This window comes from Adiantum capillus-veneris, chromosome 20 (assembly GCF_014529385.1).
Source record: "Adiantum capillus-veneris isolate H3 chromosome 20, ASM1452938v2, whole genome shotgun sequence".
NCBI classification, from domain to species: Eukaryota; Viridiplantae; Streptophyta; class Polypodiopsida; order Polypodiales; family Pteridaceae; genus Adiantum; species Adiantum capillus-veneris.
In genome coordinates, this window is record NC_140950.1 from 29248062 (window position 1) to 29266464 (window position 18403).

At 42.9% G+C, this 18403-nt stretch overlaps 1 protein-coding gene across 1 annotated transcript; it reads left to right on the forward strand.

Moving 5' to 3' along the window:
* The first annotated feature begins 15388 nt into the window (after positions 1-15388).
* On the forward strand, positions 15389-17794 carry LOC147432293 (mitogen-activated protein kinase kinase kinase 5-like). Its single transcript, XM_086492252.1, has one exon. The coding sequence runs from the start codon at positions 15890-15892 to the stop codon at positions 17681-17683; it is 1794 nt and encodes a 597-aa protein (XP_086348378.1). The 5' UTR covers positions 15389-15889; the 3' UTR covers positions 17684-17794.
* The last annotated feature ends 609 nt before the right edge of the window (positions 17795-18403 follow it).

Genomic DNA, 18403 nt, shown 5'->3' on the forward strand with positions numbered 1-18403 from the left:
CCTCTCTAGAGTGGCCTTTGAAAGTCAAAAGATAGCGGTTATAAACCATGCCAGTGTGTGTGGTGGTGGTCTCATGATCAACTATTTGTGCAATGATGAGTTGTTCTTGTTGGTCCACAAGTGAAGGTGGATCCTTACAAATGTGATGTGTAGGTAGGGGTCCTCTGAAAGGTCTTAAAAGACTAATGTGGAATGCATTGTGAATGTGACAATGTGAAGGTGAGAGGTTGACAAGGAGGTATGCAAGCAAGATTGAAAGTTGGAAGTGTCCGTTCTCCCCATCTCCCCTCCAATAGTGGTGTCACAGCTAGGTGGTTCGAGAGAATTGGCAAACTGAATTGAAATTTTAAGGAGTAAATTACAAAATTGCTGCACCAACTTTGCAAAATCAAGGCTTACCTGACAATTAATTGTTGGCAAATCGGTTAATTATTTCCACTTATCAATAATCAATATTGGGTATGACAAGTTTAATTTCAATATGCTGGCTAACTCTTATAGATTGTGAAGGTGGAATAGTTAGAGTTGAAGAAGCAAGAGATTTTGGATTGGGCATCGAGTTTGAAAAGATTAATTGGCAATTAATCAAATTAATTTGCAATTTTTTCTTATCTATGGTCAAAACCATGTATGTGCAACACTTGATTCAAAGAAATTGCTAAAAAAATGTGGCTTGTGAGAAGGAAGTGTGAGGGTTTGTGAAGAGGGATTTGAGAAGACATGAAATTTTGAAGAAATTAATTTTTTTAAAAAAAAACCGATTGTTTGGGCTTGATCTTGGAGAGCTTAGAAGGGTTTGTAGCTACTGATATAGTAGTGGAATCCCTATGGATTTAGAGGAACTTGACAACAATCAAGGACTCTGAAATTCTCGACCAATTGTGTGATCCCACCCTTACATCCAAATCTGTCGAGCGACTGCCATTAATTTTTGCAGAAACTCCATCAAACTAAGCGCCCTAGGAATTGGAACTTTTCTTCCTCGTTGCTACATCCCCAAGGTGCTTTATGGCTCGTGGCTCTTCTCTACACCTGAAGGCTGGCCCCTTCAGGTTGCTTTTTTATTACGACGAGCTGAGAACTAGCCCTTGAAGGTACTGTTCTTGTTTTTTCCTCCTTAGTACCGTGCTACCATCAGATGGCATCCCTCTCGGCTGGAGCTTCCCTTTCTCGTATTAAGCAAATCCTTCTTAAGCCTTACAACTCATTCTCCTTATGACTGCCATCCCTACAAGTCCTCTGCAGGTCCTTCGATCACCAGTTCCCTTCCTTTGTCGATTGTGGCACTTCCCTTTTCCTCACTCTATTACAGCACCCTCCAAAACCCTTTGACGTTGGCTAGCCCTTTCATGCACACGCACCATCAGTACATTCAATAATGGCTCCCCAAACCTATCAGCTGCTACGATCATCTTTAGAGTTTGTTGGCGATCATGGAGACACCAAACCCAATTTTGCAAACGGTATAGAGCCCGAGGGGTTTCTACTACTTTTCCCCTTCCTTCTTTTCTCTGTGTACTATTATGTGTAGATATGTCAACATCTCCATCCCTTATTTGTGTGTCAGCATCTTCCCCTTCCATCTCTCCCTTTTTCCTTCTCCATCAAGGTGAAAGTTGCATTTCATAGCCAAGGGTGGAAGCCCACCCTTGCTCCCAACAAAGGAGACTATGTCATATCCATCCTTGTCAAAAACTTTGGTAGGGGTCACTCCATTAACACACATGTTTAATGTTGCAAGTATTTTGATCCCATCCAAAAGGTTTGAAGAGATGTTCGGGGAAGGACTATGGAACATATGCCTCATCCTCTACTGTCCTTTCCGGTATACAATCTTTGTTTTGTAGATTGCTATACTGAGATGTACCACACATCCAAATGGATTTAGTTGATTGAAGCCACTTAGGAACTTTAGGTTCACCCTTAATATTTGAGTCGAATTCCTCAATCGGTGTGCTCATGACATCTCTATAAGAGTGATCTTTGAGATTCACCTTGGTTGTTGTTTGGTCATGCCTCATGTAGATGTGGTCATAACTCCAAGCTTGCACCATTTTTGGGTGTCGCATGAATCGACACCCCAAAATAATATCAAAACTGTTTTACTTTCTAAAGTCGCCTATGGTAAGCATACCTTCATATCCGATTCGACAAGAGCTGACTATCACCTGCTCCAATATTCCTATATGTTGCTCTATGTGATCCTCTTCCGGCTGCACCTTCATGTGTCTCTTTCTTCTGGTTGGTTTGCCCCATATTTCCCATATTTTCTTTGTAGCTATGGTGATTTGTGCTCCACTTTCCAAAATGGTGATTGTTGCGACATTCTTGTATTCTATTGATAGGGTAGTGTTTCCCTCCTCACATTCACAATAGTTACCCACCTTATTTATTGGCACGGGCTCGGTGGCCTTAGGTTGGGAAGATTTTCTTTCCTTCTCCTTCGATTCAATGGTTTCAACAGGAAAATTTATGCCCATTTTTCCAAGTTTTTTCCCACTTTAATCCACACATGTGGTTTGATCTTTAGCAGTTCTAGTGTAATAGTACACACACACACACACACACACACACACACACACACACACACACACACACACACACACACACACACACACACACACACACACACACTGATCTTTAGCAGTTTTAGTGCAATAGTACACACACACACACTTATCTAGATGACAATTCCCTGACTAACCCTAGGTTGACTGCTTCCCTCTTTGGTGATCTCACTCTCGCTATTGGCTATAGATAAAGTTTGAATGCATTGGTATACTTTATCTATAATTTGTTCAATTTGGAATATAAATGATCCATGACACACACACACACACACACACACACACACACACACACACACACACACACACACACACATTATTCGAGTTAACAAACAGTGGCCGGATTATCATATAAATTAGTATCCCTCTAAGTATATGATGCCTTAAATTCCCTCTTAGGGATGATAATAGACACGACACATTCCTAACCTAACAACATAACACGTCTACATCCTATTGGTCCAAGGTATGCATGGACACTCACATGGTTAGTACTATTGGTAAGGTGGTCGTTACACATCTTCAGGGTCATTACCTTATCCGGCATTATCTTGGTTGCAACACTCATATCTACTCGGAAGGATATGATTTCTCTTTAATTATGTTAGCTGAAGCCCCACTTGTTGAGCTTGAATTATCTTAGTGCTCATACACATGGGGATACAGTAATGGCAGCTAGCTGACTTACATAAGTCTATCGGAAGGATTTATGTGGTTTTGCCAATGGTTGCTGCTCTAAGCACTCCTTTAAAGAAAGGCACGTATACCCATATACACCCACACACGCTCGCCTTTAAGCAAGTCATGCTCCTAGTTAATAAGAATCTCTGGTATTGGTTGGTGCCACGGGATATCCCACCCACACTCTTGCTGGCTCATTTATTCTATATGTTGGTTTCCTCTCGGCCCTTCTCACCTAAACCCCTAAATGTTGGGGTTCTTTTAATCTATGTCTAAGCTCTCTGTTCACAATAACGCAGGCCATCATGCGCCTTAGTATCGTGCACACCCACATAGACAAGATCGTGCAGGCCTGGCTCCTCATGCCAAATGTTTAAATCATCACCCTTTTGGGCTATTGGCCTCATCTACCTCTCTCTCATCTCACATCGATTTGGTTAGGGTTTGCTTCCTAGTTGCCAGACACTGGCTAGAGCATGCATTCACTTTTCCAAGAGTGTTACACACACACACACACACACACACACACACACACACACACACACACACACACACACACACACACACACACACACACACAATGCCAGCTATAACAGTTGCGTGCAACCTGGTTGCGGATACACTCCATGAAGTGCGGTATGATAGTTGTGGGTACACTCCATCATCTGCAATTTTTGAGACCATTTTGGAGGTGCTAATATAAGGAAGTTTAGTCTGCAAGGCTTGCCCGGTCCATATCAACAAATAGGTAGGTGCTTATGCACCTATCAATACATACATGATTTGGATTTTTTTAAAACTACAAATAGGTAATATATTTTTAAAGCTTGTTTCTTTTGGAAAAGGACGGTATTTATTTTCAAATGAACTAATAATGAAAGCTGAGGTTTGTTATCTTGGACCTGCACCTAGTGGGTGGTTTTATTTTGTTATGCTCATGAGTTGGAGATATAATTCAAAATTTTCGATTCTCTAAAAATCAATCTATCTGCATTATTAGGCATACAGGTATGTATTTTGGAAAAATTTGGGTCAAACTGACCGTTATCAGATTGCATTTACCTGGCTACTTACCTATACATAGTTCATAGCATAGATAATTTATTGAAATTTCTTAAAATTACATATGATGTAATATGCTTATGGATCGTGCAGTCCATATACAGCTCATTAGACATCCTACTCAGTAAATTCTGGTTTTTTAAATGGTTATTACTAATGTGTTCTCTCCTCGAGCTAATCAAGCTTGTTACAAATGTATGTCGTAAACCTTTGAGCTTGATATGTTAATGATTGATTATTATAAAAACATGATAAACATCATGCCTCGAAACCTAGATAAGGGTTTGTATAAAAATAATAAATGATAGACTTGTGAAAAATTGAATCAAAGTACAGGCTGAATGTTGGTTTTAAAATACAAAGGAGATGCTGTCTGATTTTTTTTGGAATTAAAAGATGAAAAAATTATCATAAATTAATGGCTCATTGTTTAAACTTCATATTTGATCTATGATGTGGTGTTAGTTTTTGTTGTAATTTTTGACACCAATAACTGTTGGGGTATAAAGCCCAATGTGGTCACCCAGGTAAGTGGGCGGGCCGCCAGGTATGTACACATATTCTTTTGTAAAAACCTAATAAGAACTCACTATGCTCTACACATTATAGTAGAGCGATTTCACCATATCGTCGTGCTCTTCTTCTAGCACTCTCTCTCTCTCGCGTCGCACTTCCGCTCGTACTCCTTCAACTGGTATCAGAGCTCAGATCGAGGCTCGGGGCAGCACTGCAGGAGGCTAGAGTCACCAACTCAGATTGGAGTGAAATTCGACAGGCGAAGACACGGCCCCAAATCTCGTGGGCAAGCCCGAAGGGCTTGGTGTTGTCAGAATTTCATTCTCAGGTCATCTCGGCCACCGTTCGGCTTCGACAAAGGTCTGCGCAAGCCATTTTCGACTACGTGGTCTCGACGGGTGCAGATCCGACTCTGCAAATTTGGGGTTTTTCGGCCTACGACTGCAGGTGCTGAGGATATCGACACTCACAGAGTGTTGATTTGCGGCTGTCTACACATCGAAGGGCGGCTCACAGTTCTTGGAGGTGTGTCACATACGACACGGGCGCATCTACACACAGACTGTAGGTGACATCCACTAGTTCATCAGGTAGCTTGTGTTTGCTGCTTGATATTCCAGATTTCATCCTGACATTGCAGGTACTTCCACATGGGATGTATTGTCAGAGATGATGTATGTTTGTTAAGGGTTTGCTGGCTGTGAGTCACGCAGCAAACAACCGCCGCAGCGGTTACAACATATAGTGGGATGTATGACTTTGTGGGAAGTCTATGTACTGTCAGATTTACTGCAGCCTTTGTTGAGGGTCGAGTGAGGTTTTATTGAGCTGGGGGATTCTCGAATGTTGAGATCCTTTCGGTGATACAGGTCTTGGAGCGATCCCTCGAGCACCCTTAGATAGGCAGCTAGGATGTATTGACTGTGAGTTAGACAGTTGGGATTGCATCTTTTCTTTACTGCCGTTGAGGCGTTGTCGCAGTCTATGCTTACAAGACAGTGACAGGACAGTCAGAGATAGTACAGGTGCAGGACAGGTTTACCCATAGCTTACAGTGTTAGAGAGACAGTGGTTTTTGGAGCTGTTTTTTGGTGTGTTTTTACTACACCAGAGCCATTTTACAAAGGAGACTCTGCCAAAATTTTTGCAAAATCTGAAGCTTTCTTCGTTCATTTGACAGGTTGATATTGGTTCAGAGGTCAGTTTACAGGGGAAACTTTGCCGAATTTTTCCCAGGAAAGTAAACTACTGTGAAGCGTAGCTATGGCTGGATCACAGGACACTGCTCTTTACAATATCAAGAAGCTGGATGGAACCAATTTCCCATTGTGGAAGAAGCAGATTTGGCACATGTTGGTACAAAAGAAGTAGATAAAACCTATAAAGCTCAAGGGGATAAAACCAGAAGATATGGACGAAGATGAATGGAGCGAAATGGATGAATTGGCACTTTCTACCATTATGCTGACTTTGGCAGAAAGCGTTTACTTCAATGTAGCAGACGAGATGTCGGCTTATCAAGCATGGTTAAATCTGAGTGATCTTTATGAGAAGCAGAGTGCAGCTTCACAGGTATACTGGCTTAAGAAGCTTGTTGACTTGAAGATGAAAGAAGGGACACCTATGTCCAATCATCTGAATGAATTCAACACAATCTATAGTCAGTTGTCAGGTCAAGGTGTCAAGTTTGATGAACCTGTTAGAGCTATGTTCCCGTTGATCACATTGCCGGAAAGTTGGGACACTTTTCGCACAGCTTTGAGTAATACTGCACCTCCAGATGGTTTGAACATAGCAGGTGTAGAAGGAAGTCTGCTTACTGAAAAAACTAATAGAAAGACAATGGACAAAGGCAAAGGAAAAGCCTTAGTTGTCAGGGGAAGGACCAAAGAAAATTACAAAGGTGGAAAGAGGAATCAATCTCGTAGCAAGTCCCGCAGTGCTAAAGGAAAGAGTGACATAGAATGCTACCATTGTGGCAAGAAGGGTCACATGAAAAGAGACTGCAGAGAATGGAAAGCAGAAAAAGGCAAAGTGAAAGATGAAGACCATGGTGAGAAGAACAAGTCCTCAGTGAAGATTCAAGAAATAAATGTGACAAACACTGTTGCAGAGGATGACAGTCTAGTGTCAGGAGACATCTACTTCTTGAAGAATACAATGGACTCAGCTCTTCTTACAGCATCTGATGGAAATGCACTGAGTGACTGGATTATAGACTCAGGGGCATCACTTCATGTGTCTCCAAACAAGGAGTGGTTTACCTCTTATGTGACCACTAAAGATCATGTTCGGCTAGGAAATGGGCAGACATGTGAGATCTTAGGCGTTGGAGATGTTCAATTGAAGTTTCAGAATGGCTCTTCTTTCACGCTGAAGAATGTGAGACATGTTCCCGCAATTACCAAGAGCTTGATCAGCACAGGTTTACTTGATGATGCTGGCTACGTCACCACTTTTGGACAGAACATGTGGAAGATATCCAAGGGTTCTATGACAGTAGCACATGGAGTAAAGTCTGGAGGACTTTACATGATTTATGTATCAAATGTCTCTAAAAATGTAATCAATCTAACCGAGCAGCAGAACGTTTCTTTGTGGCATAGCCGGTTAGGACATATGTCCAAGAAGGGAATGGAAATCTTGTCTCATTCTGGTTATTTGCCTGGCTTTTCATTTAATGATTTTGAATTCTGTGAACATTGTCTGTATGGTAAGCAAACACAGTAGCCACATAAGCATAGAAGCAGTAGAAGAGATACACAGTTGGCACTTGTTCATAGTGATTTGTGTGGACCTATGCCTAACCTATGTCTAGGGGGAGCTTCTTACTTTATGACATTTATAGATGATTACTCGAGGAAAGTATGGGTTTACTTTCTCAAGCACAAGGATGAAGCGTTTAGTGTTTTCAAAACGTTTGTGACACTTGTGGAGAATCAGAGTGGCAAGAAGCTTAAATGCTTACGCACTGACAATGGTGGAGAGTATGTTTCAAAGGCCTTTCAGGACTTTTGTGAGTCAAAAGGTATAAAATGTGAACTTACTGCTCCTTACAATCCTCCTCAAAATGGTGTTGCTGAGAGGAAGAATAGGACCATACAAGAGAAGGTCAGAAGTATGTTGTCTAATGCACAGCTGCCAAATGGGTTTTGGGCTGAAGCTGTATCAACAGCTGTTCATCTTGTAAATAGATCTCCTAGCAAGGTTTTGCAGAAGGATTCCGTGCCAGAGATGGTATGGTCAGGCAAAATGCCCTCATACAAGCATCTCAGAGTCTTTGGCTGTGAGGCATATACTCATGTTCCAAAGGAATTTAGGAACAAACTTGAGCCAAAGAGTAGAAAGTGCATCTTTCTAGGCTATGGTAATTCTGGTGAGATGGGGTACAGACTTTGGGATCCCGAATCCAGAAAGGTTGTCCTCAGCAATGATGTTCACTTTAATGAATCCAAATATCATTCTAAACCAGAGAGGGTTGAGGAGATTAGAAGAGTTGTCTTCCAAGAAGATGGACCTGCACGTGCAAGACAAAATGTCAGGGCTCAAGAGGAGCAAGGACAGGATAGAGTGGAACCACAGGTTGTGGCTAAGCCTGAGCCACCTATTGTGCGTAGATCTGGACGTGTCACGCGATCTCCTGATAGGTTTGTTCCATCTATGAACTATGTCATGTTGACTGATTGCAATGAGCCTTCATGTTACAAGGAAGCAGTGCAAATGAAGGACTCCGGGAATTGGCAATTGGCCATGCAGTCAGAGATGACAGCTCTGCATAAAAACAAGACATGGAAGCTAGTTAAATTACCACAGGGCAAAAAGGCTCTACCTTGTAAATGGGTTTACAGTTATAAGATCACTGCTCATGATAGTCAGCCAAAGTACAAAGCAAGGCTTGTTGCCAAGGGCTTTAAGCAAGAACAAGGCATTGACTTTGATGAAGTCTTCTCTCCGGTGGTCAAGCTGACTACATTGAGATGCTTTCTTGCATTGGTTGCCATATTAGATTTGGTGTTGCACCAAAGGATGTCAAGACAACGTTCTTGCATGGTGATTTAGATGTGGAAATTTACATGCAGCAGCCAGAAGGGTTTGTTGAGAAAGGCAAGGAAGATTGGGTATGCTAGTTGTTAAAGAGTCTTTATGGCTTAAAACAATCACCGAGGGCATGGTACCATAAATTCCACAAGTTTATGCTTTCTCAAGGCTACAAACGTAGTGAGTTCGATCACTGTCTATATACAAAGAAGGCTAAGGATGGTAGTTGGCTGATCCTTATTTTGTATGTGGATGACATGTTGATTGCTGGCAAGCACTTGGAAGAAATTTGAGCTTTGAAGTCAAAGATAGAAAAATCGTTTGACATGAAAGACATGGGTGAGGCAAGTCATATACTTGGTATGCGCATTGAGAGAGACAGATCAAAGAAGTTGATTTGGTTATCTCAAACAGAGTATATTGACAAGGTTTTGCAACGTTTCAATATGGAGAAGGGAAAGGCACTGAGTGTTCCATTGCCACCATATGTGAAACTTAGCAAACAAGATTGTCCTGTGTCTGAGGAAGAACAGGCTGAAATGGATAAGATTCCATATGCATCTGCAGTGGGTAGTTTGATGTATGCAATGATTGCTACTCGCCCAGACATTGCATTTGCAGTGGGAGTAGTAAGTCGATACATGTCAAACCCAGGCAAGAAACATTGGGAGGCACTGAAAGGAATATTGAGATACCTGAAAGCTACAAAGAGTATGCGTATATGCTATGGGAGTCAGGAGCTAAGTGTAAAGGGTTTTACAGACTCAGATTATGCAGGTGACTTAGACAACCGAAGGTCTACGTCAGGGTATGTCTTTACATTGGCTGGTGGAGCAGTATCATGGCGTTCTAGATTACAAGATTGTGTTACTCAGTCTACTACAGAGGCTGAATATGTTGCAGCATCAGAGGCATGCAAAGAATCAATTTGGCTTAATCGACTAGTAACAGATTTGGGAATCAAAGAAGAGATGCCTGTGTTATATTGTGATAGTCAAAGTGCTATACAATTGGCTTGCAATCCAGTTTATCACTCAAAGACAAAGCATGTGGATGTGAAGTATCATTTCATCAGGGAAATGCTCGAGGATAAGCAACTTCAGCTTGTCAAAGTTCACACCACAGAAAATCCTGCTGATCTACTTACAAAAAGACTTCCCTCAGAGAGCTTTGCGCATTTTCGCAAGCAGTTAGGTGTAGGGTAGTACATCACTTCTCTACATCTCTTGTATATTAGCTTGTATAGTAGCTTCTCTCACACTTAAAGTACCACATTGGACTTTAAGTGGGAGGTTGTTGGGGTATAAAGCCCAATGTGGTCGCCCAGGTAAGTGGGTGGGCCGCCAGGTATGTACACATATTCTTTTGTAAAAACCTAATAAGAACTCACTATGCTCTACACATTACAGTAGAGCGAGTTCACCATATCGTCGTGCTCTTCTTCTCGCACTCTCTCTCGCGTCGCACTTCCGCTCGTACTCCTTCAATAACAAGGGGAGGAATCGTTGTTGACACTTGTCTTCCCAAGTAATGCCAGTTCTGACAGGCTTGTATTTCTTGGATGGTGACAGGTAAGAGATTCTTTCCTTGGGATTACAAAGACAACTCCAGCAATAACAAAAGATCATCCAATGTAACAGTTAGATCCTTCTCCATGTAGATGTAGTGGAAGCTCATCCCAAAGGGTGGACACACAGAGATACAACACTAAGATATCAATTGGTAATGATCAAATATCAAATTTTTGATCTAAATGACTGTATTATCCATTAGATACACAATGTTGTATTGGTGTATATGAAATGATAATTGAGGTTTATGACATCTTGTTTTAAAACATTGTTATTTAATATTTTGTTTAATACAATTGTCTAAGTATGGTTCAATTATGAGGGGATTTTCATACTTAAACACACATAGAGGTATTTCTATTGTCTATAATTGATTAAACCCATGCCTCACACTCTCTGCCTCAAAAACGCTATCTCCGATAGCTTAGGGTTTTGTTGTACCGAGTTCATGTTATATCTACCAGTATGAACACACTCACACTTACACTCACACTCACAACATCTTTGATTTATGCTTTTATACATATCTATGACTTTAATAGTGGGTACCTTGAACATTGAGCAGGTTTTTTAAGTCCTAATAAACCCTATATTCTAAACCCTCTTGACCACTTCAAAATAAGGAGATTTAATATCCCCCCCCCCCCCTCGGGGTGGCTAGTTTATTTTCCTCTAGCATGGGACTCCACACCTGGTTGCTTTTCATAAACTGCTTACCTCCTATGGCCCTCGTGGGAGGGTACCCTTATTGGGAGTATGGTAAGTCAATCACTCTGTATGTGGCACTTAAATACTTTATGACTCCAACTTATTCTTACAATGACCATTCATGCCCTTGCAGCCTCCCCTCTCTCTTCTCCCCTACTGCATAACCCCTATGTATGACATACAGGCGACCCTGCTCAGCTGTGCAAACTCCTACCCTACCCTTCTCTCTCTCATTCTTTAGCTTCTACTATGTAGCCCATGGAGAATGCATTGGGTATGCTTCTTCCTCGAAACTTGCACCTGCTAAATGAACAGATCGTGGGGGGATTCAGCATCTTGTGCAATTTAAGAGGCCTCAACCATGTGGTTTTGCTATAAAAAGAGGTGAGGGTTGCTCTGGCCCCTCACTTAGCCTTGTTTGTTTTAAAGTGTGTATGTGAAAGAGAGAAGAGAGTGCATAGCCGCTTACTAAGCAGTTATGGAATTAGTGGAGCAGCCATCTCAGGTCGATGCTTACTTATTTGGTTTTGGTTCACAGCTTTTACTTGGGTTTTGTTGGCATATTACTGCACTTTGCATATGTTTTAAGGGTTTTTAACTATATGCATACTATCGGTGTTGGTCCTTACTGGGTATTTAAACGATGCCTTACCTACTCACAGATGACACCTACTATCTTGAACCTTTGGCGTTTCTTTTCTTGCTATCTGAAATGGAATGATGGCTTGCCGCATGATTTTGGTTTAAAAAAAGGGGGGATGGCTCCTCATCCACTTGAGTATTCTTGCTCAATTATTTGATGTAAATTATATCGGGACTAATTGAGCAAAATGAGCTTTGATATTTGTACAAAACATGATTTTTTTAAAAACCTTGATCTCTGCATAATAAGATTAAAACCACCGCTTAATCTGTATGATACTTGGCATCCCACTTGCCATACTGCTGGTAATGCACCTAGCTCGGTAAGTTTTCACAACTTGTGCTCGATGCGTTTTTCCATGTTCAACACATACTCCGTATTGGTTTTTTTTATTAAAAAAACCACAGACACTCATCTCACTTCGTACACTGTCGGTATTTGTTATTTATGTGGCTTACTATTGGGAGCAAGGATGGGCTTCCACCCTTAGCCATGAAATTCAACCATTGACCTTGCCATGATGGAGAAGGGAAAAGAGAGAGATTGACACAGAAATAAGGGATGGAGATGGCATATCTACAGATTATATTAATAGTACGCATAGAAAAGAAGGAAGGGGACAATCTCTTACACACTCTTACACAAGAATGTGAAACAAAGAAACTCCATAGCCCAAGACATAGGTTAAGAGAGGGGAAAGGGAAAAATTGAGAGCATCTACACAAGAAATGCCTAAAGATTCTAGCCCCAAACTCCACTACACCTCTTGTGGAGTTTGGTATTGAATATTTGATATTACTAGTTGGTGCCAAAATTTAGAGGCCCCTCTTTTACACTTAGTTCCACTTTAGTTATGAGTGGAGTATATCACTTATTGCATGACCCTCTTGGGGTGAGTTCTCACCATCCTATTACAAAGCAGCCATACTGGCTTATTGATAAAAGATCTAAAACACTATGCAAATATAAAATGAATGATGAATTTATGTATTACTGACGTCTTCTCCTCAACTCCCAGGACTCCAATCTACAAGTGATCAACTCACCGTTAGTAAAAATATATAGAAAGACAACACAATAATTACCCATTATGCTCCAGCTATCCCAATTGTAGTTAACCACATACAACAGAAGAGTGCCAAGTCTTGTAACACTAACTCAATGTGTGTGATGCACATGCTCTAAAATGTGTTTTTTTAATTTAAGAAAACAAAGACATCGCGGTGTTTTCCTATTGTCTTGACTTCCGATTGCTCTTTTTTGCTATCTAACGTTGAAAATTGGTCGATTGCAAAGTTTTTTTTTTAAAATGGAGATGGCACCTTGAGCACTTGATTTATCTCACTCAATTATTTAGTCGAAATATTTTTTTGAGATTGATTGAGCAAAATAAGGCTCTGTCTCTGGTTTGGGTTTCTTCCGTTACAATTAAAATCTTGTCCACAGGAGCACTTGAAAGTGGTAATAGCATAGTTTGATATCTCTGGTTGAAGCATTGAATCCTTTGGCATAAAGAATATGGAGCTGCATTGGTGTTTAAAGAAATGTATGGGGTATCTCTCTACTCGGGATATCTAAGAACGACTCTACAAAAACCCAGGTTTTTTATCTTAACTACTCTGGCTGGTTTTATTAGAGTAGCTTGTGTGGCTTAAGTAGTGCTTTCTCTAAATGGATCACAAGTGTAGCTAGTGCAAAAAACATTATGAATTCATGGCAACATTGAACTCCTTCAAAAAAATCAAGACATTTGAGCAAGATACCTAATGGAGTGATTGGTAGATTTATACAAAGATACATTAAGTTAAAAAATGATTGGGACAAAAGTTGGGTGTAACACACTTGGTTCAGAAGGGGTAGTGGCCTTCTGATCAAAATTTTAACTACATAAATAGCTATTTAAGGGCTTAAAAATTGGGATATATAATAACCGTATTTATAACCTACAATAACTCACTTGAATCTCAAAGGAGTGATGACCTTTTTGATTACAAGTTAAAAAGGAATGTAAAAAGGAACAAAAAAAACACACCTTATACTTGAAAAAAAACAAACTTTGGACAATTGGTTTTTAAGTTAAAAAGGTTGTAAGATGGACATGGATAACAACTGATAAAGTCCATCGACATCTATAAAACACATTCAATGCTAACATATATGTTGTCTTGTTTGAATGGATGCAATTGATGACTCTACCGTTTCTTGGAATTTTTTTGGCTTAGTTGTTGTCCGTCACTAATGTACCCGACTCTTGTCACATTATACAACAATCAGTACAGATTACCCCATGTACAAAAACACTAGAACGAGACTTCATTCTTATATCTATGTACAAAAATAATTCAAAGACTGAGTTGTTTTTGTGCCAGCCCTTGTCACTTGTCTAAAGTGAGCTGTCTTTTGAACTATTATGTTCTTTTGTGTATATGTATTAATTTAAAACAACAACAACAAAAACACACACACACACACACACACACACACACACACACACACACACAAGCTAGTTAAACAATGCATACACTAATTAAGGCTCATTGGATCCACACACCAACCTGCTGATGCTAATCCACACAACACTAGATGCACACATAAGTGGAAATGTAGTCGAGACAAACGATAGATTGAGTTACACAATATAAACACATGACACCCACATAAGAACTCAATTAGAACAAGTAGAGATGACCATAGATGGACATTGGTGAATCACACACTAACTAACCTTCCAGGTTCACACATTAAGGACCGATAGCTCAACACATGAATTGACAAGTCTTTTGGCATTCTCTTGTCTTTGACATGACCATTGCTGTTGTACATGGTGATCCTGCCTCACATCTTACACCGATCTTTCATGCTGCAAAAGTAGGCGATAATCCCCCATTTCTTCAAGGGGTTTCATTTTTTGTGAGTGCCTCAAAAAAATGTTCTTTGATGTCTTCCAATGCTTGAATGTCATGGGGGCATGAGAGCCCTTCAATCAGATCGTATAGAGTCACCTGCGTGTTGAACTCAACCTAAGGTTATGTGACACGAAACGACTACTTGCCAGCCCCTTATTAAGATCCATGAGAGGCTCTTAAGAACACACAAGCTGATTGTTATATAAAAGATTGTTAAAAATGAAGGGCCCACAAGTTGAGCGTCATAGGATATAGCCCATTGATTCATCCTTAGACTTTCTTCGATGATGTTTTGCGATCGACATCCTCACATGCACCTTAGTGCCAAATGAGACTCACGATGTAAACTGCTATAAGTAATTTGAAACATAAGCTCTGTGTGTGTGTGTGTGTGTGTGTGTTCCCCATTGAGTAACAGGTATTGAGCTCAAGACTAGTCACATAAACTTGGGATCGTTAGGGCAACGTAAAATTTATCCTCATCTCTCTCTCTCTCTCTCCTCTCTCTCTCTCTCTCTCCCACCCCTTCCCCCCCCCCCCAAAAAAAAAAAAAAGATACTGAAAGAGTAGATACTCAAAATTCAAATAAGGTTTTGTGAAGGAGCGCTTAAGGTATATGCTGAACGCGAGAAGGTGCCCCAAGGAAGGGGGGTGGGAGTGCACGAGGGGCGTGGTGGGGGTTGGAGCATGTTCTTGGTAGTGGGGAGGAGAGAGAGGCGAGAGTGTGTCAAGATGGAGGCAAAAAGGAAGGCAGACCTGAAAGCCGGGGACTCACGTTTGGGATGGCAGGAGGGGTAGTTGTGGTTGAGGAGAGGTGGAGAGAGAGGGGGAGGGTGGAGGGTAGAGAGTAGAGAGAGAGGGTGTGTGTGTGTGTAGAGAGAGAAGGAACCTGAAGTGGAAATGACGCCGGGGATGCAGGAAAAGAAAACGAGGCCAGCTTTTCTCTCTTCTTCAGATTATTACCAACCGCTGTCCTTCACACCACCACAAAACAAACACTGCCGAAAACCGCGCTACAATCCTATCGACCAACCGTGTGATGGTGGTTTTCCCCGATTCCCAGCTTTGACCTCTCGCCTAAAGGAGCCACTACACAACCGTTGGATGCAAAAAAACCATTTTCATCCGTTGGATTCTTGACTGGCGATTTGCGATAGGGAAAAAGTGAGCGGGTTTGGGAGAAAAAGCGGTTTTGAGATGGGGCCCGTCGGATGGAAAATGAGGGCGATGAGAGCCGTTGGATGCAAGCGCGGGATCGTGATAGGCGAGGCGGGCTTTTTTGGCTGGAGTGAGGCCCGAGGGTCGCGGACGAGGCAAGTCGGACAAAAAAAGAGCTTGCCTCGTTGGGAAGGGTTGGGCGTCGGACAAAATAGAGGGTCACATCGGACAAAAGGCGGGGAGGCTTTAAGCTGCCGCTTGCTTTGCTGGCTGCCCCTTATTACTGGCCTTCCTTCCCCCTGCTCTCCCCTTCCTTCCGCATTTCTTCGCCTGCTTACACACCTTCTTTCCCCCCCTCTTTCTTGTCCCCGTCATGATCATCGCCCCCCCAAGCCCCCCCCTTGCTTCCCTGCAGCGAGGGCCCCTGTCCTTTCCCCTCTGCATTCCCTCCTCCTCCTCCTCCTCCTCACCATGTCTTGCCCCTGCTCCATCCCCCGTTGGGTCCGTGGCTCCCTCCTTGGTGCTGGCTCCTTCGGCACCGTCAACCTCGCCCTCAACGTCGGCACTGGCGAACTCTTCGCTGTCAAATCCATCGATTTCTCCCACAGCAGTGGCGCCTCAACCATCGCGATGGAGAACGAGTTGCGCCTGCTTCAGAGCCTTGATTCCCCCTTCGTCATCCGATGCTTTGGCGGCGACGAAACGTGCGAGAACGGCGTGCAAATGCGGAACTTGTTCATGGAGTACATGGCAGGAGGGAGCCTGGCGGATTTGATGAGGAAATTTGGAGGGGCCCTGGATGAGGCCCTGATAAGGGTGTATGCAAGAGGCATTGTGGAAGGGTTGGAGTATTTGCATGGGCAGGGTGTGGTGCATTGTGATATAAAGGGGAAGAACATTTTGATAGGGGGAACAGGGGTGAAGGTAGCAGACTTGGGCTCTGCCAAGAGGATTGGCCAGCAGGAACATGCAATGAGGGGCACCCCTTTGTGGATGGCCCCAGAGGTCATCATGCAAGAAGAGCAGGGCTTTCCTTCTGATATTTGGTCCCTCGGTTGCACGGTTGTCGAGATGGCGACCGGCCGCCCACCCTGGAGCCATGCCCAACTCACCCCTCTCGCCGCCCTGATGCAAATTGGCGCTGCTCAGCAGGCACTACCGCCGCTCCCCGATTGCCTCTCGCCCGAAGCCAAAGATTTCCTCAGCAAGTGCCTGCACAGGAATCCCAAAGAGAGGTGGACAGCCTCCCAGCTTCTCAAGCACCCATTCCTTCAAAAGAAAAATGTCAACCAGGGTTTGAGCAGCGTCTGCAGGCATCATGCGGAGGAGGCGGCGGCGCCGCTGTCCCCAACGAGTGTGCTGGATGTGGGCGCTGTGGGTGGCGACAGCACCAGCAGTTGGGAAAGCAATCGGAGGAGTGTTCCGCTACTGCATTGTCCTGAAGTGGGACGATTTGGGCGGGGAATGGCATCAGTCACAGCAGCGGAGGGTGGGAGGATAGAAGAGGGGAATTGTACACCACCGGTGACGCCGGACGAAGAAGGAAGGGGAGGGTGGATAACGGTGCGATCGCCGCGGCCGAGGGGCGAGGAGAGGCAGAGGCCGTTGTCAAATTTCATGCTGGGGGTGGCCGAGGCAGCGCCGGAAGCGGGAGGATGTGGCGGTGGTGCCAACTTTAGCCTGCAATTCTTACGGTCCGCAAGACGGCCGCCGACCCTGCCGGCAGCCACGTCATGTCCACGGCGGCCGGCCATTTCGCCGCGGCGGCCAATGTCCCTGCCTTACAGAGGGACAGACAGATTGGATCATTCAAGCTCAACTACCCTTCAATGATGCTTGGAAAGTTGGGCCTCCTTGCTCTCATGGTGGTGGGGGTGGTTCATTGTAACACACACTAACATTTCTCAAAGTTCCCTTATAATACACACAAAACAAATTACTTTATTTTTCTCTCTCCCATCTTCATGTTCTTGCTTTGCGTGTAGTGCTTCTCTCTTATTTTGCTTGTATTGCATGCCCAGTATCTCACTCTTGAATGCTTCCCCCTTTTAAAATTTCAAGTTAGGACCTTTATGGCAACCCAACATGACAAAGTCATGGACTTTATACAATTGCTATCAAAGTAGAGGGAGGGAGGGAGGGAGGGACGATGATCGATCCATGGTCAAGTACGTCTAGCGCGCCCACTTTCGGGTTGAGCGGATTTCTCGCAATTAGATGTCTAATGTCCCACCGGATTTCTTCCTTTTGAATGTCTAATGTCTCACAAAAGATCTTCTCTTAACTAGAAACGACCCAATAAAGTCATGGACTTTATTGGGGACAAGTATAGAATTGCTATCAAAGTAGAGGGAAGGAGATGGTTGAGTACATGTGGCACACCCACTTTCGGATTGAGTGGCGTTCTCATTCTTGGATGTCTAAGGTGATGGTCACGCGAGGCCTAGTTATCAGTTATTTGAACTGATAAGTAAGTCCCATTCTTGGTCACACACCAAACACAGCATTAAATCCATTTAACATAATATGGCAGAGGGGAGTGTCCGTTACATG